We start from the raw sequence: 22,310 nt of genomic DNA on the forward strand, positions 1-22,310 counted from the left end.
AAGACTCTAAATTAGCTGAGCCGGCTCCGCGAAAGCTTGAATAAATTCTATTTTAAATATAATTAATATAAAATTATATTAATATAATTAATATAAAATTAAATAATAAATTCATAATAATAAAAATTAAAAAAAAAAATCACATAATTTAATAATAAACACATTAATTTTGGCAAACAATTTCAGAATGAGAAACCAGAGAGAGGTGAAGCAATCATCATCATAGAATTGTAAACTGCAATTCCATAATTAGGGTTTGATCCAAATTCAAACGCCATTGATGAAAAAAAAAAAGCAAAACCCTGAATAAAAACAGTGAAAATCTCCCCCCATCCCCTCTCTCGCACTAACGACCAACAAGATTTGCCCTAATTTAATTTTCTTCCTTTCTGGATTTCTGTCACCATCGTCTTTCTTTTTTCCTCTTGTCCGCGAGGAAAAAACGAAAGATATTATGGCTCGTAGCGGAAACCTCGTCCCGATGTAATAACAATGCATGAAAAGATGCAACCTTGTCCGATGAAATTAACGCACATTTTCGCGGTGCTGTTAATTTATCTTGCCCAAGGTGCTATCGGTACCACAGACCCGAACGATTTCAGGATCCTGACCGATTTCAGAAACGGGTTGGAAAATCCGGATCTTTTGGATTGGCCCGGGTCGGGTAATGACCCGTGTGGCCCTCCTGCATGGCCTCATGTGTTCTGCTCTAATGGCAGAGTGACTCAAATCCAGGTGCAGGGCGTTGGATTAAAGGGCCCTTTGCCCCACAATTTCAACCAATTGGATAAACTCCAAAACCTCGGTCTGCAAAGGAATCATTTCAATGGAGATCTGCCATCTTTCAGCGGCTTGTCGAATTTGCAATACGTGTACTTGGATTACAACGATTTCGATACCATCCCTTCCGATTTCTTCAACGGGCTTCCTAATGTGAGGGTTCTCGCTTTAGACGACAACCCGTTTAACAAGACTTATGGATGGAGTATACCTAGCGACCTAGCCGAGTCGACTCAGTTGGTGAACTTTTCTTGCTCGAATTGCAATATTGTCGGTGAAATCCCTGATTTTTTCGGGGGGTTTCGTTCTCTCAATATGCTGCGGCTCTCGTCGAATAAGTTGAGCGGCGTAATACCGTCTAGTTTCCGCGGCTCCACGTTGCATGTTTTGTTGTTGAACGATCAAGAAGGTGGTGGACTGAGTGGTTCTATCGATATAATCACGACTATGCTCGAGCTGACTCAAGTATGGCTCCACGGGAATCAATTCACAGGATCGATTCCCGGTAATATTGGGAGTTTAACTTCCTTAAAAGAACTCAACCTCAATAGAAACCGCTTGGTCGGCCTCATTCCTAAAAGCTTGTCCGATTTGAATCTTGAATCGTTGAATTTGGACAATAACATGTTCATGGGACCAATACCACAATTTAAATCCGCGAAAGTTTCGTACGACTCGAATTCTTTCTGTGAATCAAATCCGGGTGAGCAATGTGCTCCTCAAGTTAGTGCCCTTCTAGATTTTCTTCACGATTTGAATTATCCTGAAAAACTCATTTCTCGATGGACCGGTAATAACCCTTGTGAGGGTCCATGGTGGGGTATTTCTTGTAATTCGAAAAACGAGGTTTCGATAATTAATTTGAAGAATCTTGGATTACAAGGTACACTTAGTCCTTCGCTCGCGGACTTACCTTCACTCCTCGAAATTCACTTGGAGGGAAATTATCTCCATGGCGTGGTCCCCACAGATCTAACTCTGCTGACATCACTGCGATTGTTGAATTTAAGTGGGAACAATTTCGATCCGCCAGTTCCGGTTTTCAAAAACGGGGTAACGGTAGTAGTGAGCGGCAATCCGAAACTGGATCCCTCTTCACCGCCTTATGTGGGCCCACCAGTGCCACCTTCTCCAGACGGACGACCATCCAACGGTGCAGATTCTTCGGCTCGTAAGGGTTCCGGTTCTAACACACACACTAATGTAAATAACGAGCCAAAATCGAGAGTAGTGGCCATTGTTTTGTCTGCAGTTGCAGTCTCTGCTTTTCTTGCAGTGGTACTAATCGTTGTCTACTGTCTTAAGAAGAGGAAACAGACGAAAAAGAAGCCACGTGGCGGGATTGTGATCACTCCTCCTAAAGAATTGCCGAATTCCCATAACGAAGTAAAGATCGAAATAATGGATGCGTCTTCTTCCATCGAGGCTCAAAATAATAGCTACAATACTAATACTACTACTACTAATAATACTCGAGTGATTGAGGTTGAAAATCTTGTATTTTCGATTGACGTAATTCGTAAGGCAACGAACGATTTCAGAAAAGAAAATGAGATCGGACGAGGAGGGTTCGGTGTAGTCTACAAAGGCGAATTCGAAAACGGGACGAAAATAGCAGTTAAGAGAACGGAAGCGGGCCCCGTTTGTAACAAAGCGTCGAACGAATTTCGGACGGAAATTTCCGTCCTTTCGGAGGTGAGGCACCGCCACTTGGTGTCGCTTTTGGGATATTCCGTTGGAGGAAACGAGATGCTTTTGGTTTACGAGTATATGCCGCAGGGTGCTTTGAGCAGGCATCTTTTCCATTGGAGGAGATTTAATTTGGAGCCATTGGATTGGGAGAAAAGGGTTTGTATTGCTCTTGATGTGGCTAGAGGGGTGGAATATCTTCACAATTTGGGGCACCAAACTTTCATACACCGGGATTTGAAATCGGCGAATATTCTTCTTGATGATGATTTTCGGGCGAAGGTTTCGGATTTCGGGTTGGTGAAGTTGGCTCTTGATAGTGAGAGATCTGTTGCTACTCGATTGGCCGGGACTTTCGGTTACCTTTCTCCTGAATACGCTGGTATTAATTTTATTTTTTTTCGTTTCTTTAAACAGCCGATAAATAAGCGTGCTTTATTGTTTATTATTATTTTTTCAGTGACGGGGAAAATTACGACGAAGGTGGATGTTTTCAGCTTCGGAGTGGTACTGCTGGAACTCCTGACGGGACTAGCGGCGCTCGACGAACGCCGTTCCGAAGAAAAACGGTACTTGGCGGAGTGGTTTTGGGGGATCAAATCCAACCGTGGGGCCCTGATTGATTCCGTGGACCCCGCTCTTGATGCCAAAGAAGATATCTACGAGAGCATATACGTCGTCGCTGAGTTGGCGGGGCATTGCACCGCGCGCGACCCGAGCAACCGGCCCGACATGGGTCACGCGGTGAATGTACTGACCCGGTTGGTTGAGAAATGGAAACCCTACGAAGAAACGGAACGGTTTTGTGATGATGATGACATTGGTGACACGTCGTTGGGGCTTCCTCAGCTGTTGAAGGGGTGGCAGGAAGAAGGCGACACGCGGGATTTCAGCGGGGCTAGTAAGCCACCTGGAATGCCCGATTCTTTCCGTTCGGCTGATGCTCGTTAACGAAAAACAAACGGAGATGTAATTAATTGGTGAACAATACTTGTATGTAATGAAAAGTGTGGTGGTTTATTTATTTCCATTTGTACAAATGATGTTCGTGTAAAATTATATGTAATGTTCTGCTCTGTTTTATTTACTTCACACAACTCTGTACATGGTTCAATATTAAAACGGTTTATTTGATGTTGCGTTCGTTCGGTTAACTTTATCGAATAAGATCTAATTATGTATGTGTTTTATAGAGGAAAAATTACATTTTTCACCCCTTAAGTTTGTACTAATTTCATATTTGGTCCCTTATGTTTCAATAATTTAACATTTTTTGTCATTTCCGCCATTTCATCATTAACTCGCGGTGATGGGCACACGCTTGTTTCCGTTAGTAATAGTGAAAATTTGACGGAAATGACTATAAGTGTTGATTTTTTAAACATGAGGGACCAAAATATATTTTTTGTAAACATGAAGGACCAAATGTGAAATCGATGCAAAATTGATGGATGAAAATTGTATTTTTCCCTTTTTATAAAGTATAAACTACTCATTTTCACTTGTATAGTATAGATATTTGTTACCCCCTTAGTCGTGATATCGGTAATAACTCGAGTGTGGCCGAGTCATGGTCGAGAAATGGTGCCAAGCAAGGGTTGGCACAAGACATCCACACAATCGGCCAATGAGTGATCGAGTGTCGGGCAAGCATTCGGGGTGTTTGTCCGAGAAAGCAAGGATCGGCTTGATTCAAGTGGGAACAGTGATCGAAAGTACTTGTGGCTGGCACGGGCATTGCTCGGCTGCAAATGCGGACAAGCGTGGGCAGTAATCGGCATCGGCCGATAACTTGGGCAAACGAACGTTCGAAGGAAATCGACCACGACTTGACAAGTGTGGGTAATTTGGCACGACCGATTGGCAAGTCAATGAAGGCAGCCCGATGTGCGGCGTGCTAAAGACCGTGTGGGCAAAGAACTAGCAAGTGATGGGCAAGACAAGCAAAACGTGAGGAAAAGGCAAGGCAGATGGGCTGCCTAGCAACCGGCCGGGCTGCTTGGGCCGTTTGGCGCGCGCGCGCGCCCGATCAAGATAGGCTTCGAAAATCAGCCTTGTGACCGGATTTGAGGGAAGTTACGGAGCGATTGAAGCCTGGAAAGCATGAAAAACTGCCCCTTATTACTTGTAATAGTTAGCCAAGTGTCATGTATGTATGCTGCCATGTGTCCTTAGGTAGTTTTATGTGAAAACTACCTTCTTCATTGTATTTATTGGGCTATGAGTGCACAAATCCGACCCATCTAGCATTAGGGAGTTCAGATTGCAATTGTGAGCATTCTGAGTGAGGATTTTGTGTGTGCACCTTAGTCTCCTTTGTATTCTTTGTGGGAAATTAATATAAAGGTTGGGCATTGCCCGTAAACGTGCTTGTGTGTTTGTTTTCCGCTGCATACTCTTGCTATTGTTTACGTGGCTTAAAAGACTTGTGTTTGTGTGCGTTTGTGCGAAGAGAATCAAGAGGAAGGCTGACTGATTTGGTAGACAAATCAGGCCGCACGGGCGAAAATTTCTTGAGTAAAGAAACCCCTGTGACAATATCTATGGTGTAAAATTGTGCGGTGTATTTCATCAGATAAAACATTTAAATTTAATTATATTATAACATTAATTAAATTAAAAAAAAAATGATTAACAAAAAAAAAATCTAAAATAGGTGTTTGCCAAACGACTCCCAACTGTAATTTGAAACAATGAGCATTCCCGCTTCGACATCCACCCCTTTTACGCGTTCTTCACCACCACCACCACCATCGCCGCCTCAGCCACCTCTTTTCTCCCAATCCGCCGCAAACACTAATCCTTCAGACCATCGCCGCCGCTTCTCCTTCAAGAGCTCCCAAAACAACAACTCCAACAGTCCAGTCGAAGTCGCCACCGCCTCGTGGACTTCATCCATTGCCCACCACTGCAGAAACGGCCGTTTATCCGAAGCAGTCCTGCAATTCACCCGCATGCGGGATTCCGGGGTTGAGCCTAACCACATAACCTTCGTCACTCTCTTCTCTGGATGCGCCCATTTTCCGTCCAAGGGTTTGTCACTCGGCCCTTCCATTCATGGATATGCACGAAAAATCGGGCTCGATGTTAACAATGTGATGGTGGGGACGGCAGTAATCGAAATGTACTCGAAGTTTGGTAAAATGGAATTAGCAAGACTGAGTTTTGATCATATGGGATTCAGGAACAGAGTTTCTTGGAATACTATAATCAACGGATACATGAGAAATGGGGATTTTGAGGTAGCAGTCAACCTGTTCGATAAAATGCCCGAAAGAGATGCCGTGTCTTGGACTGTGTTGATTGATGGTTTTGTGAAGAAAGGAAAGTTCGAGGAGGCACTGGAATGGTTTCAAGAAATGCAGTTGTCTGGAACGCCTCCCGATTTTGTGACGATTGTATCGGTTCTCTCTGCCGTTGCTAATTTGGGAACACTGAGTTTAGGCCTTTGGCTGCATCGCTTTGTGTTGATGCATAACTTTAGGGATAATACACGTGTTGACAATTCGTTGATTGATATGTACTGTAGGTGTGGATGTGTTGAATTAGCTTCCGAAGTATTTCGAAAAATGCCGAAGCGAAACTTAGTCTCGTGGAACTCGATAATAGTAGGATTAGCTTGTAATGCACACACAGAGGAAGCTTTGGAATATTTTCATTCGATGCAAAAAGATGGATTTGACCCCGACAGCGTGAGCTTCACCGGAGCTCTCACAGCATGCAGCCATGCCGGTTTAGTAGACGAAGGGATAAAATTGTTCGAAACCATGAGAAAAGTCTATAGAATAACTCCAAGAATCGAACACTACGGATGCATAGTTGATCTTTACAGTCGAGCGGGGAGATTGAAAGAGGCACTTCTTGTTGTTAAGAACATGCCTATGAAACCGAACGAAGTTGTGGTCGGTTCTTTACTAGCCGCGTGTAGAAATTTTGACGACGTGGGATTGGCTGAGAGGCTGATGAAGTATATATACGATTTGGATCCGAGTGGAGATTTCAATTACGTGTTGCTTTCGAATATATATGCAGCGAAGGGAAGCTGGAGAGGGGCGAGTAATGTAAGGAAGACGATGAAGGATCGTGGTGTGCAGAAGAAACCTGGGATTAGTTCGATTGAGGTTAACGGAATTGTGAATGGATTTGTGGCGGGTGATAAATCTCATGGTGATGCGGGGAGTATTTACGAGATGCTCGGGTATTTGTCGGAGGAGTTAACGGTGTGTGGGTATGATTTCGATGTTAATTTACATGATTTTTTTTAAGTTTCTTTAAAATCTCTGATATCAATTATATCTTTGTCTTAGTTCTTGATGAATATACAAAATTACCTTGAGTACATATGGATTTATATATATATATATATATTCATTTGATATAAATACGTAAACCTGCCGGCGTACATAGATTTCTGAATTATAATTTTGCCGGGAGTACTAGAAGCAAAAAACACCTTGATGAGGTGTTCATTAAACCTATTTGATATAGATTATATATATAAATAAAAGAAAGGGCAAAAGAGGAAATTTCAAGGAGTTCGGGGCTGGGTCGGGTCCTGACCGTTATGGTGTAACGGGTCGGGTCCAGCGGGAACTCTACGGAGTTCCCAATCCTCGGGCATCTCGTTGTTCTTATAGCTTCCCACTCCCTTCTTCAAAGCCATCTTCTTCATCTCCATGATTAACTGACAAATCCATACACACAAGTTAATCTATATATATATAAACACACACATACCCACACACACGTACACACGTGTGTATATATACACCATTATGGTAAAGACAATGGTAGAGAAGTAAACATGCAAAGAAAATTATAAACCTTTTGGTGCAGAACTTCCACTGATGAGGCTCCCCTGCTGCTGCTTTCTGCAAGAACAGTAACACATATATGAAAATACCTGCATGTATTTGTGTGTGTGTGTGTGTGAGAGAGAGAGAGAGGAGAGAGAGAGAGAGAGAGGAGGGTTAAATAAATACCAGCAAAGTCTTGAATGAAGAGGGTTACAACCAGAAGCATGCAGAACAAACCAGAGGTCTTAGTTTTCGCCATTGCTAAGTTAACAACTTTTGCAGTGAGAATTTCTTACAAGGAAATACAAGTTGTATCTGTGAGAGAGAGAGAGAGAGAGAGATAATTGTGTGGCGATCGAATGATTGTTGATGCAGCCAATTTATAAGGTGAAGGGTTTAATTTAATTCCACCATATTTATATTTATATGATAAGACACTATGCAAAATGGAGATGATGATAATAAATTCTCTTGCAAAAATTGCACCCAAGGCCTACTGTGATATTCGAGCCGGCTTCCTGACGGCGCCGTTTCAGATGACTGTGACACTGTGACGTCACCAATCTTCACTATTTTGCATATCTTGTGCCAACTATATCAAAATGTGTCTATATATCTATGTACACACTGTACAAATACATACACAAAAATGTACATTATACCTCGCGCAATACAAAATATAACAACAAATTAATTATCTCGCTTAAATAATAGTTTTTTTGGTCCTGTCCGAGTAAAAACCTACTAATAATAATTTTAAATGATGATCGAAGTTCGAATCAAATTGTCAAAATGGGCCGATTTATAAAATCGAAATATTAATTTTTTCTAACCAATCTAAGAATGTTTTTGTTTTTAAAATACTTAAATCTTCATTAACTTAATATACTATAATATAATTAAACCACATAGACTTACCACTAATTAACATGAAGCCTTGAGAGTGGGGTAACAGTTTCCGTTAAGGAAGAATCTTCCCTCTTTTAGTACTATCTCATGTTTACTTCCTTTTGTCAATCTATTTTTAGGACATTTACTATTTATTTTTTTTATTTTTTTATTTTCCTGTTATTTATTTATTTATTTATTTATGACGAAATAATTAAAATAATAGAGTATGACAGAGGGGTGTGATATTTTGTCAAATGTCTATCTATAGTTGTAATGCTGATGGCACTTAATCATCATTACATATGATTAATTAATATTCTGTATGCATACCTACATTTGGATTTGCTTATGTATGTAACACTGTTTGTTTTTTTCATTTTCTATTTTTCAGATTTTTTACAATTAAAAAATCTCATATATAAAAAAGTAATAAATGTTAGGACAAAAAATTATAATGATATCTTTGTAATTATTAATTTTTTTTTTTATTTTCTTAAATGCTCATCTTTGTAATATATATCAATAGTAATAAATTTATATAGTGCACGAGCCAACTCATGAACTCTTGAATTATTACGAAGCGAGCACAATTTTTCCTATCCTATTGCTATCGCATGGGGATAATATATACTAGGGTTTTAAACTTATTTAAAAGTAAAATATTCTTTTAACTAGATATATTAATAATTTTTTAGTTAGATGCTAATAGTACATAACTTTTTTTTATCAATATATATAATTTAATGTTGAAGAATTTATATATATTGAGTAGAAATGAAATTATAGACATCATAAATGATTATTTAAATTCAGACGTCCCAGCTAAATTAAAAGAGATTGATTGATGTAGTGTCTCTCTTACAGCTAATCTTCTGCTCTGCCTTTAAGTTTTTAGTTTTTACTTTTTTACATTACATGCACAAGCCTAAAATAAAAGTCAAATCTTGCATAAAATTTCATAAATAAATTATTTTTATTTTTATTCTTGTAGCCTTTGCTAGTAAATCATTTAATTAATTAGTTGATAAGATATATATAAGAGGAATTGAAATTTTGTTATAAATAGAAAATATAGAGTAAACATAATTCGAACTTCAATTTTGACCATAATATATAATATATTCGTATGTACGTACCGCTGGAAAAGTTGTACCAGCACTAGCAGTTTCGGTTAACGTGGGGTGTACCTTCATAATATTTGGAATGACGTGAATTGACCGTAATGCCCCTGGATGACGTGATATTCTGGCAAAGAAAGATTCCATTGGCATCAAGTTGAGTTAATGTTGATTAGAAAAGAAATTACACGCACAGCTGTGGATTCTGCAATGTGATAGTGGTCAACCAGGTGATGTTTTCTGCAATCATTTTTCTTACTGCCAATTCTGTATTACATTTACTATTTCCAGATTTTCTATTAAGGATATATTTTTTTTTGTCTTTTATTTATTCAAAATGTTAACATTTTTTCAAGCTGAGATATATTCACATGATTAGGCTATGTTAATGTTTGAAATGTTTTTTTCTTCTAATAAATAAAGGAAGGATCGGAGGATCGTTTTCAACTAATAAATTAGTTCGTCCAAAGTATATAAGTTTTGTTCGTAGTGGATACGAGAGGAACAAGTATAACCGAACTCATTACGTTTGCATTTCAACTTCAAACGATTTAGATATCGCCGATGATCATCGTTTTCATATGTACGGATATAATTTTATTTCATTTTTTTATCTGTTATGAAATATTTAACTAGGTTAAGTAGTTTATTGTGTTGTTTTCGTCTTTTTTACATAACGCAAGGAACAATAATGTAGAGAATTGCGATAAATTCGAATGTTAGTAGTAGTAGTAAATGAATTAGATAGTGTTGGATGATTTCGTATAGCAAAGGTTTTTTCAAACGAACGCGATAAAAAATATATCTCAAAATACAAACAAACAATAATACAATCGACAATCGTCACCCGTCCTCTCGCCTCTCGGATACTTACATGCAAGAATTTTCAAACGTGAATAAACTCGTTCTATATAGCTGGTTTAACAAAATGTGAAAATAAACTCCGTAAAACTCATATTTTACACAATGTACAAACAAATATATATTTAAGAAACCTTAAAAAAAACGCAAACTCAGTCCAAAACACGGAAACGAAAAAAAAACTTAATATTCCGACATCCGGGCATCGAGACCTAATTGCTTCCTCGTTTTACCGACAAATAAATCCTTGGATTTGATCAATCCCGGTACGCGTCCAATTAAGGTTGTCCATGGATATTGAGCCGCTGCATCTCGTCTCCCCAACGAAACAATAACTTTGATCGGCTGCGGTTTATAACTCGCCATTTTCGTTTCTTTTTCTCCACTCATTAATACCTTCAAATTCTTTGCAGCCATTAGAGCATGCTTTTGTGCCAAGTACCCTTGCTTACTTTCCTGAAATATAAATTCAATTCAATTTCATTCACGTTTTATCGACGAAATAGTAGGGGTATTATAGTAATTATCCAATTAATTAATTAAATTAAGCACTAACCTTAACATCTGTAATATCTCCAACAGCAAAAACATTAGTGTGTCCTTTAACTCTGAAATTTTCGTCAACTTTCAACCTTCCGAAGCTGTCTAAGCTGTCCTTAAACGCCGTTTCTTTCAGCCAAGCCGAGCCGGTGGGTTTTCCGGTGCACACGAAAAGACAGTCCGCCTTGATAGTTTCTCCGGATGACGTTACGTAAGTTTTGGTTTCGTAAGAGGATTCGTTTAGATCAACCGAACATTGCAGTTTCACTTCCACTCTCTTCGATTTCAGCCAATCCAATGTCCTGTTAGCAGCTTTCGGTCCTATGAATTCCAATAAACGGGACCCGCTGTGAACGAGAATAACCCGTTTTTCCGGAAAATCGACGGCGATTTCTGCGGCTAGTTCGACTCCGGTGGGCCCCCCACCGACTATCAAAACGGTGTTTGCAGCTCTTATCTCCTCGTGTTCTGCAGTAACATTGTACTTTTATGATTATGGATTCTGAAATGCTAGATGTCGTTTCAATTTTATTAATACCATTCTGACTCTGAACGTGATTTTGACCATTTTCTACTCTGATTTTGGCAAAATTGAAAATTACAGAAACTGTAATCCAACTAGATTGGATGTCAGGTTACGAAGTTATGCATTAATGAGTAACATTTTGAGTTTTACATAACTCAAAACATTAAAACTTTACGAGCAGTGTTCATTGATTCATGCATATCTTTCTCGCACAACATCCAATCTTGGCGATTCAAGTTGAATTAAAAAGTTAACTTACAGAACTACAAATTCAGCCTCGAAAATGGTCAAAATCATGTATGAAGTCGAAACGGTACTACGAAAACTGACACGACATTTATCACATCCCATATAGATTCAACGTTTTCAAGAAGTCACATGTTAAGTAACATAAAACACTTTATTTTTTTGCACTTATATAATAAAAATGATACCTATTTTGAATTCTTTGAGCCGCTCGGATCTTGTTTTCGGGAAGTCGTCGTTGTGGCCGGTGGCAATCACGAGATACTCAAAGGTAAATAGACGGCCTTCGGCAGTTAATACTTGAGAATTAGAGATGCTTATTGCCTTCGATACGACGAGGCGCCCGTTCGTAAGATAATCTTTGTGGTAAATTAAGGATCTCTCCGCAAAAGATGGCTCCACCATTGACCTCAAGCTTGCCCATGGTATCTCAAAATATTCCTTCCTATTTTTTTAATCCAAATATATATACAGAATTTGTTTTATTAATTACTAGGATGAAAATAAAATGAATTAAATACTCTGTTTTCTTAGGATGTTTGTGATCTTCAAACTTCATGAATTAAATTAAATTAATAAATAAAAAAATCTTAAAAACTTCTAATAATAATCATAATAACAAACACAGATCTCAGATCAAATAATAGAAATTGAATATTTGAGTTGATAATTAATATAATTCTTGATCAGATCAGAATAAATTGCAGAATGCTACAGAAAAATAAAATGGTTGACTATGGAGGCTTACGGGTCAATGAGGGTAACATCTGCATGAAATTGAAGAGACTTAGCAATGAGAGAGCCGGCTACGCCGCCGCCGACAACCACCACCCTCTTCCACACTCCGGCCAACTCCGATGACTTCACCCCCTCCATATCCCCACCGCCACTACTATTATCTTTTTTCTTTTTGTCAACTATTTCGCAAATGCAGACAACAACAACAATTATGTATAAATAAAGACAATGTCAAATTTTAGAGAGAGAAGCAAAAAACCGAGTAACGATGGTTGACCAATTTGGCATCCAGTGAGGCGAGAAAAAAAAAAAAAGTCAACATCGTGGAAGGCAGAACGAAGTTGGTTTATTTTATTTATCGGAAATTAACAGTAATTATTTAATTAATGCAATTATTATTTTATAAGTATTTCGTCTGATTATCTTATTATATAATTAACTGTGATTCCTTCATTGTTATAAAAAAGAAAACGTTGAATTTGTCAACTAGGATCTATATTTCGTCGGAAGGGTATAATATTGAGAAATTAAAATATCTCAGGGGTGATTTTGGCAATTAATTAGCTGAGACATTGAGGATGAAAGTGATGTTTTCCCACTAAAATTATAAGCATTAAATCCCTTTCTAAGATTATTTAAACTGTTGATTAAGCTCTTACCTCTTATAAGTTGTTTTAAAAGTTGATAAATTGTTATATTTTAATTTTAGAATTAAATTTTAGAGGACAGTTAAACCTTTATAAATTAATACCGCCGGGCTAGCAAAATTCTATTAATTTAGCAAAATATTAAATTATCGAACTGGTAATTTAGTAGGTTTTTATCGAATCGGGACCACAAGAAACTATTATTTAAGCGAGGTTATATATTAATTTATCGAGGTTTTACTGTATTTGGATAATGAGCTTATAAGCTATTTTTACTTATTATAAAATCTTTAAAAAAACATATTTTAAAAAAATATATTATTTGTTCTCAAGCAGCTTAATTTTTGAATTTTAAAGATTTTTTCAAAAAATTACTAAACACAACCATAATCACAACCATAATTTAATAATTACTAGTCTGATTATTTTATTATATATATATGTATTTTCTCTCTAAAACTTCAGAATTCCAATTTTAAACAATAAAATATTTTTAATTTAATTTTTAGTAAAGAAGTTTTAAATTATTATAGAGTTGTGGGCAGCCAAAACTTATTTATCCGTACGCCTACATAATATGGAGATGTTTTTGCGTCAAGTCCATAAATATATATTCGGGTTAGGATTTGGCCCATATACTTTTTCGGGTCCATGATTTCGCAATATTTTTTTAATAAATTAATAACCACGCTTAAATTATAGTTACTTCTGGTCCCCGACTTGATGAAAATGTATTAAATTATTAGTTCGATAATTTAATATTTTACTAAATCAATATAATTTTGTCAATCCCGACTCTATTTATAGAGATTTAACTGCACGTACAACTAGGTTTTCTTAAACTAATTAGTCATATGTTGTAATAGCAATGGGACTTCTTGTTCAGACAACTTCTTCTAGACTTTTACTTAACCTCAGCAATTAATCCTCTCTAATTAATTAATGCTCTTTATCAAATCAAACATCTAACATTTAAAAAATAAAGTTTAAACATGTCAATTTATAATCATTGGACACCACCCATGGAAGAATACGACGTCGAAAATCCACTATTGTCTAGCCACCCTGAATCTGATCACGAGTCGTATTATTCGATCTTCATCGATTTAGTCGACACCGTAATCGAATTTCTAATAATCGCTATCGGTTACCGCTATCATCGGATTACTTATCACCGGGTTTTTTTCTTGGGATTAGATCGTCTCTTCTTTCAACGTTCCGAATTTCTCCGAGGTTTTTAAGGATTTCACGTACGAGGCTGAAGCCATGCAGCGCGTGGGTTTTCGCGAAGAAGCTGGTTTTATTACAGCGGGGCGGCCTGTGATTCTCGATCTGGTTATGGAGGCGAATGCTAATACGTATAGTAAACCTAATTATTATTATTCGGCATTGGAGTCGAAAAACATGTTTTTGGTGTATGCAATGATTTGAAGATTGAGTTCCCCTTTCGACGGATCCGGGAAACCTGTCGGGTGGTAGTAAGAACAGTGAAATATTATGTTTTCCATTAAATAAAATTCTATTACAAATGGGAAAGTAGGAACGAGAATAGGATTCAGACCGTAAATATTTATTCTAACGAAACAGGCTAGATACCAACTCTCCGAATAAAGTCGATTTCTTTATCTCTTTAATTAGATATTTAACTTGTAGCCTTGCAAGTATATTAAATATATATATTTCAAAGTACTCTAATTTCCTTTTAGAGTGAAAGGATATCCTTACCTTGTGAAACTCTTACTCTTTTTTTCAAGAGAGAATATTCATTATGCAATCGCAACGGCAAAATCGAGTACACTTAGAACAATACAGAGTTTAACGACCCAAGTTCGATTCTCCGTATGAAACACTTTATTTCTTGGTGTACTCGCATTCAAATCATGATTATAAAATCCAAGGTCATGATTGTCATTGTTACTTCAAAGCCAAGAAAATTTAAGATTTTCTATTGTGGGTAGTTTCACCACATATATCACCCCTCATCAACTTCAAGTAAAGGTGATTTCTTCAAATATCAATTTCACCTAATAAATAATAATAATAATAATAATAATAATAATAATAAAATATCTACAATATAATTCCTTGATGGATTTATTTATATAGAATTGAATGATAAATTTATGTATTTTATGTATTTTCTGTATTATTATTAATTGTTGAATTATGCAGTTACTCAAAGTGTATTGGATAAATTTGTACTCGTGCAAAATTCGATTTATTTTGGCAAATAGTGCAAGTGATTCCAGGCAGAGAATTGGAGGTTACCTGTTGGCCATTTTATAATGGCATCTTCGTAAGAAGTGAAATTACAAATGGGCCCCTCATAAAAAGGTTTCTTGAATCTTGTAGACTTTGTATTTAAGCATATACCAAGAAAATGAGATAAGGTTTCACCAAGAAATATACCCATGCCCCACTTCATACTACTAATTTTCAGTGCAATATAATTTACTAATATTTTCAGTCTAATATTATGGTGGTGTGTAAAAAACTTATTCAAAAGCATAAGCTCTCTGATTGTGAGTTAAGTTAATATTAAGTGTTTATTTTTAAAAGTTAAGATCAGTGTTTGTAAATATCCTGAAAAATGAACTTCAATCGAAAAAACAGGTATATGTGTGCTTTTAAACTAATTGTTTAAAATGTTATATTTTAAGATAAGCAAAAATAAAAGTTAATTTTACAAACACATAAAAATAGATTGTGAACAAAAAAAGCTCGAAAGTTGTTTGTAAAAACTTTTGGAAACACCGTAATCGAAAATGTAGACTATGATTTTGAAATTGGACCTATAATTTACACCTCCCACCCACCCACCCCCCACACACACACACACAAACACACACAATTCATTCTACTATAAATGACATGTCACGTATACACATAGAACTCTCCCCACATTTAATTCTACCCAAAAAAATTAAAAATTAAAAATTAAAAAAATATTTTTTTCTCACCCATAAATTCTTCCCACACTATACTCATTTAGACCTTCATAAAACAAACACTAATTTCTAGAAACCGCCGTACTACCACCAACATGACGGCCAAGGACTGCGGCCACGACGACGACGACCACCACAAGAAACTCCAGCGCCGCCTCTTCGCCGCCGCACTCGGCTTCGTCATCGTCATCCTCTTCCTCATCCTCCTCGTATGGCTGATCCTCCGCCCCACGAAGCCGCACTTCATCCTCCAAGACGCCACCGTGTACGCCTTCAACCTCTCCTCCGCCGCCACCACCCTCACCACCACCCTCCAAATCACGCTCTCCTCCCGGAACCCCAACGACAGAATCGGCATCTACTACGACAAAATCGACGTCTACGCCGCCTACCACGGCCAGCAGATCACCCTCCCCACGCTTCTTCCGGCCAACTACCAGGGCCACAAGGACGTCACCGTCTGGTCGCCGTTTCTGTACGGTAACGCCGTTCCGGTGGCGCCGTACACCGGAGTTTCGCTGACCCAGGACCAGATCGCCGGAACGGTGCTGGTGAACATCAAAATCGACGGCAGGGTTAGGTGGAAAGTAGGGACGTTTATCTCCGGGAAGTACCACCTGTACGTGAATTGTCCGGCGTATATAAATTACGGCGGCCGGAATAATGGGGTCGCCGTTGGGCCGGCGGTGGTTAAGTATCAGTTGATCTTGGATTGCCATGTTGATGTTTGAGCTTTCATTATTATTGATTTAAAGAATTTTAAAAAATATTAATTAGTGAATTCTTTTTTAGGGAAAAAAATACAGTTTTAGTCCCTTATATTTGCACCGATTTCACATTTGGTCCGTATGTTCACAAAAAACACATTTGTTCCCTCATGTTTCAAAAATTGAACATTTTTAGTCATTTTCTTCAATTTTTCGTTAGTGCTAACGGAATCAAACATTTGCCCATCACTGTCTTAACTGACGGAGTAACGGTAAATTGACGAAAATAACCAAAAGTGTTAAATTATTGAAACGCGAGGGCCCAAATGTGTTTTTGGTGAACATGGAGGACCAAATATAAAATCAGCGTAAACTTGAGGATGAAAATTGTAACATTCCCTCTTTTTTGGTGTATCTTTATTTATAGAAAAGTATTTATAATTTGGATTTAATGTAAGTTATATCTAAATTAGTGGTATCACTTTATTATATTGAACCATTATTATTTATGAGTTAGTTATATGTGATGTAAAATTAAATAGTGTGACAATTGGGGATGTAAATATATATATATTTGTTATTAACATAACAACTTGAAGAAGTATATAAGATATATTTGGTTATTGTATATTAAATGAAAACGTTTCCCCAAAAAGAAACAAAATTTGGACCCTATGGTGACATATATAGGGACTTGGAGTAAAATATAAGTTGTTGTGAGGGCTTATAATATATTTTGATCATCAAAACTTAGAGTGTAAGAATGGAAAAGATTTATCTATAGATACTTTAAAGAAAATGGAAGGACATAGTTCAATGAGTGATTGAAATTTTGTTAAGGTTTGTTGACATAGGTCCAATCTATGTCACACCCAATAAAGTGTAATTTAGATTATTTTATTTTATATATTTCTTAATTTTTTTATGAAGGAAAAATTATGGCAATGTTAAGCTCAAATTACAAAAATATTCATCTTATTTGAATAATTACAGCAACATTTATTCGACTTCTTAAAATTTAGGAACAGATGGAGTATAATAATCGAGCGGGCCAATATGAATTCTAATAAAGATCGTTTATATTTGTAAAATTCCCAATTATTACCATACCAAGAACTTTGTTTCTCAATAGGTGACATTATAAATATAATACAAATAATTAAACTCCAAGAATCTATGTAGCACTATATTGTATAGTTTTCCCCTAAGATCTCGATTCTTGATGAATTGGCACCATAATTTTAGGATCATGTTTCACAAAGATGGATCATATTTCACTTGAAACTGATTCGAATTAAACTACTTGATATTTAACATGAAATCAATTGTTCAAAACTAATTTCGGGCTCGATTCATTAAAAAAAATAAAAGCGGAATTAACCAAATTTAAATGTTTTTTTTTTCATTTAAGTAACTAGGGCTAGCTAGTTTGAAATCAAATTAATTAAAAGAAAATTAAAAGAATTTTATTTGAAACTCAAAAAAACTCAAACATGAAAAGTTAGTACATGTTCCAAACTGTGTCATGAGTTGTTCCCATGGTACGTTAGCATGCAACAACACAGTACTTACTCTGTTCTGAATAAGTCCATGCACTCGTCACTATCTTCACTCTTTTCTTTATGTGCTGTAATAATAATAATAATTATTAATAATAATAATAATAATAATAATAATAATAATAATAATAATAATAATAACACTTGTGCATTACTCATTTAAAAGAATAACTTGCAAATTGGAATTATGTAAGGAAAATATCTTTCTATAAATATTTTATTAGTAATGTACATCCCTAAAGATTTTTTTAATTAATATTTATCTGCACGAAAGATAAATTTGATTTATTATAGTTATACCAGTGAATTTCATCGGGTTATATTAAAGTTTAATAATTAAACCATGTACAATCGTGTAGAATAACAAATTCACTCACATATATATATATATATTTATTTAATTGTATATAAATTAACAAAAAAAACCACCAATATATTTCACCGGGTGTAGAGCTCGATCGCTAAGATTAAGTTAATATTTAATACTACATAGTTTACATACACATTCCAAAAAAATCTATCTGCCTACAACCTTATCAGTTTCTTCATCAATGATAAGAATAACACTTGGAATATCAACAATTCCCTTTTCATTTGACGATTCACCGTCAACTCCGTTAATTATATCTGTGCGCTTGAAGTTTGCCATGGAACTAAGCTCGTTAACGGCGTCAGCAATTTGCTCCACGCTGGCAACTGTATCTATAAGCAACGCTGCAACCGGTATTACTTGCAAAAGATTTTTATAATATTCTTCACACAAACCCGATTTCAGTATTGATTTTAGGTTACTGGACGCGATTTTAAGACTCGCGATTTGGGGATTAGTATTAGCAGATGATGACGTCATTGTTTCCACGGTGGATGCTAATTCTTTTAGTGCTTTTCCAGACTGTGCACTCATTCTTGATAATGCCTCGTGGACTTCTTGTGGGGCCTACAACATTTACCAAATCAATTCAATAATCATTTTTTTTACGATAAATTACAACTACCTCCCTGAGTAAGGTGTTTCACGAAAAACCCCATTATTTTTTAGAAACTACATCCAACCCCTTGAAGTTTGTAAATTTATTACATTCACCCCCTACAAAAGGGTGTTAATGTAAGAAATTTACAATTTGAAAGGGGTGGATGTAATTATGGAAATAGGGGTTTTTTTTCATAAATAAACCTTACCTCAGGGGGGTGATTGTAATTTACCATTTTATTTATCCCTGATCATTAATAATGTATTTACACTAATCATAATTAATATTAATTAATTACTTGATTAATTATAGAGGTAATTAAGTAGCCGTTGAGGGCTTCAACTCGACAGGCACACAGCCTAGTCAAATTTCCAATCTTTAAATATTGTTTCCATGGATGCCGATACATGAATCTCCCATGCCCTGGTTCCCATCTAGCAAAATTTGCCTGCCAATAGTCAAAATAATTAAATTAACATGTGATTTAATTTAATTTCCTCATGTTAATTATTAATATATGTATTGATTGTTTTATTTTCACCCACCAAGGCTTCTTCACAACTCTTTGAATCAACAACAACACTATTCAAGCTTGCCCGTGCCAACTTTTCGTTCTCCGATTTTCTCAAAGACTCGTCCATAACTCCTACAAAAAAAAAAATCGATTATGACAATATAATTAAGTGATTATTAATGTTGTTCTAGATCATGTAATAAGTGTGTTTATATATATATGTGTGCACCTTCCAAGAAACTTCCGAGTTTTTCAATATTTTGAGCAACGAGGTTGTGAAGATCTTCGCCCGCCCATACAGGAGAAACGAAGATCGAAACAATCACACAAGTTGATGCACCGATGAGTATAGTCGATAGCCTTTCCTTAGCAAGATCGAATATTTCATCGGTTCGAAGACCGGATATAGAAATCAGACAAAATGTCAATATGAACATTAGCATCCCGTAATCGTATCTAGCCTTCACTTTTGGATAGAATCTTATGTACGTCGATACCACAGCTGCGCCATGGAATATTCATTAATATTTTTAATGAAGGATCTAATTTCTATGTATTATTTCTATATAAATATAGATATAGATATAGATATAGATATAGATATAGATAAATACCTTGTAAGAAGACGAAAAGTGTGATGAATACGGGCTCGTAGTTTTTGCCAAATAAACTTGCGAAGTGATTAGCTCCAAGACCAAGTGCACCACCTACTAAGGTTGCTAATCCTCTATTAAGCCCTTTTCCAATTGTTGCACCTAATTATAAATAAAAATTAAAGTATTTACCGAAATGAGAAAATGTCGATATATTCTTGAAAATCAAGAAAATGGAGAAGAAAAAACGTACCGACAGAGAATTCGAAAACGACAACAACGGTCAACACGGCCCACATTGTGGATGTGCGAAAAGTGACGTATAGAGGATTGAGGTAGTAGAAAAACGAGACTAGTGAGATTGTGAGGCCGAATTTTAGTGAGTGGATTAATCTTCTCGGATCGTCTTTCGCCACCTTTGTAGTTAGCCTAGCAATTTCGTGTATTGTAGATAGTAAACCCGAGCCCTTAAGCCACAATCGTTTCTCGAGATTTCTTGCCTCCATTATCTTTATATTAATTATATTCCTATATTTTTTTTAAATAGGTGATGATCCACAATAATCAAAATATCCCTTGCTTATATAATAACAAGAACGCATATGAATATGACAAAAGGAATATATTCAATTCTTGACATGAATGTTTTTTTTTTTTTTTTTTTTTTTTCTTTTCAGTAGTGCCCTTTTTGAATAATTTGTACCAGAAAAGTACAAAAAGACCAGAGAGATAAGAGGTTGCAATTGCAAGATATAAGTGTTTTGCTCCTTTTATTTTATTTTAAATATATCTTTTTTTTTTAGGCTAAAGGTGAAAAAGGGTATCTGGAAATTTCCATTTAGCAGCAATTTTGCTTCTGATAAAGCTACGACACGGTATCGAGTTTTTACTATGAATAGGAGGATTAATTTATAATTGGCCACATTGCACTATATATATGTGTTTGATCATAATCGAAAAGCTTTTTGTAAGTGTTTATATGATCTGTTATGCATTGAAATGTACTCGGAAATATGTACTGTATTCCACAAGTACCTGAAATATTTTATAAGTGCGGCGCGATATTCTTGCAAGACAAGAACTTCAATTTTTTGTCGATTATTACGACCCCCCTTTTTTAGTTTTAATATTCGTAAGCAACTATTGCCCTAATTTCAAGAATTTAATCAATATTTTTTTATTCAAGCTAAAATGATTAAAGAGTCTACTTACCACAGCTACATTGACAAACTGCATAGATATCTCAATAAAATTATAGATTCTCCACATAATTAATTGTTATTAATTAACATAAATATAGTTTATTATCGCCCATCGATGTTGCATAATACGTCTATTCGTAAAATATATATATATATACATATAAATATGTCTTCTCTTAACAGATTACGTCTCGTTTTGAAATCAATATGCACCGTAAGTTACAGTTATCATGCAATACAGCATCTGCTTAATTATTCATAAACTGTCAATTTTGTTCACTTTTATCTGCTCCCCTTATTTAGTTTCTTGATTTTCCTGCAACAGCCTGTCGTTTTCCGTTTCTCGATCGATGTTATAATTCGTCACGAAAATAAATCAGACACTACTTTTTGACTGGTTATAATATATTTGATCAGATTAAGGAAGAAATTTAAAGTGTGTGTGTGTGGGTAAATCTTGATAAGGAAAGAGATATGGTGGTGAGTGACTGGTGAACCTGATCCTGTTGAGGCCATGTTTGCCATGCAGAATTGGGGAATAATGTAGTAATTAAAGTATTTTCGTAATTATGTGGCATTGTTGAAAATGATATTATAGGAGAAATATTTTATATGTTATTCCTTGGAATATAATTAGAATAATATATCAACATAAATTCCCTACAACTAGGGACTATATATATAGAAATTTAAAGTGTAAATATATATATATAACTATGTTTTTTTTTTGAATTAGATTTCAAATTCAAACCACCTACTTTTTTCTACTAAGCACAATTTCGTAGCAAAAATCGCAGCAATATAGAGCAAAACGGCATCATTATATAGAGCAAAATCGCAGGAATATAGAGCACAGTCGTAGGAGAAAACCTTGTAAGTTGTTCGACGTTGATTTCTGATAGAGGAGAGAGAGATTGGGGGAAGAGAGAGAAAGGAGAGGAGAAAGGAGGCGGTACTTTTGTTCAACGTGAAATGCGAAATGTG

At 35.9% G+C, this 22,310-nt stretch overlaps 5 protein-coding genes and 1 non-coding gene across 6 annotated transcripts; 3 read left to right on the forward strand and 3 right to left on the reverse strand.

Moving 5' to 3' along the window:
* The first annotated feature begins 113 nt into the window (after nucleotides 1–113).
* On the forward strand, nucleotides 114–3,614 carry LOC105967898 (receptor-like kinase TMK2). The gene is made up of 2 exons (XM_013002046.2): nucleotides 114–2,851; nucleotides 2,930–3,614. Exons 1-2 carry the CDS (start codon nucleotides 493–495, stop codon nucleotides 3,418–3,420), a joined length of 2,850 nt encoding a protein of 949 aa, XP_012857500.2. The 5' UTR covers nucleotides 114–492; the 3' UTR covers nucleotides 3,421–3,614.
* Nucleotides 3,615–5,126: 1,512 nt separating this feature from the next.
* On the forward strand, nucleotides 5,127–6,808 carry PDE247 (Tetratricopeptide repeat (TPR)-like superfamily protein). The gene has a single exon (XM_012992476.2). It carries the CDS (start codon nucleotides 5,163–5,165, stop codon nucleotides 6,732–6,734), a length of 1,572 nt encoding a protein of 523 aa, XP_012847930.2. The 5' UTR covers nucleotides 5,127–5,162; the 3' UTR covers nucleotides 6,735–6,808.
* A 98-nt stretch (nucleotides 6,809–6,906) lies between these two features.
* On the reverse strand, nucleotides 6,907–7,608 carry CLV3 (CLAVATA3). The gene is made up of 3 exons (XM_088817306.1): nucleotides 7,452–7,608; nucleotides 7,294–7,340; nucleotides 6,907–7,153 (listed from the first exon to the last, which is right to left on the reverse strand). Exons 1-3 carry the CDS (start codon nucleotides 7,522–7,524, stop codon nucleotides 6,998–7,000), a joined length of 276 nt encoding a protein of 91 aa, XP_088673432.1. The 5' UTR covers nucleotides 7,525–7,608; the 3' UTR covers nucleotides 6,907–6,997.
* Nucleotides 7,609–10,032: 2,424 nt separating this feature from the next.
* LOC105967893 (uncharacterized) lies at nucleotides 10,033–12,528 on the reverse strand. The gene is made up of 4 exons (XM_012992488.2): nucleotides 12,196–12,528; nucleotides 11,636–11,892; nucleotides 10,692–11,143; nucleotides 10,033–10,591 (listed from the first exon to the last, which is right to left on the reverse strand). The coding sequence occupies exons 1-4, from the start codon at nucleotides 12,321–12,323 to the stop codon at nucleotides 10,319–10,321; spliced, it is 1,110 nt and encodes a 369-aa protein (XP_012847942.2). The 5' UTR covers nucleotides 12,324–12,528; the 3' UTR covers nucleotides 10,033–10,318.
* A 3,109-nt stretch (nucleotides 12,529–15,637) lies between these two features.
* Nucleotides 15,638–16,669, forward strand: LOC105967892 (NDR1/HIN1-like protein 1). The gene has a single exon (XR_016030964.1). It is a non-coding gene; the product is annotated as an NDR1/HIN1-like protein 1 (transcript).
* Nucleotides 16,670–18,563: 1,894 nt separating this feature from the next.
* LOC105967879 (aluminum-activated malate transporter 8) lies at nucleotides 18,564–20,657 on the reverse strand. Its single transcript, XM_088817340.1, has 6 exons — nucleotides 20,378–20,657; nucleotides 20,146–20,286; nucleotides 19,761–20,033; nucleotides 19,563–19,663; nucleotides 19,316–19,465; nucleotides 18,564–18,983 (listed from the first exon to the last, which is right to left on the reverse strand). Exons 1-6 carry the CDS (start codon nucleotides 20,628–20,630, stop codon nucleotides 18,564–18,566), a joined length of 1,338 nt encoding a protein of 445 aa, XP_088673466.1. The 5' UTR covers nucleotides 20,631–20,657.
* Between the last annotated feature and the right edge of the window lie 1,653 nt (nucleotides 20,658–22,310).

The sequence above is a fragment of the Erythranthe guttata genome, chromosome 4, assembly GCF_056151865.1.
Source record: "Erythranthe guttata isolate IM_541 chromosome 4, IM_541, whole genome shotgun sequence".
NCBI lineage: Eukaryota > Viridiplantae > Streptophyta > Magnoliopsida > Lamiales > Phrymaceae > Erythranthe > Erythranthe guttata.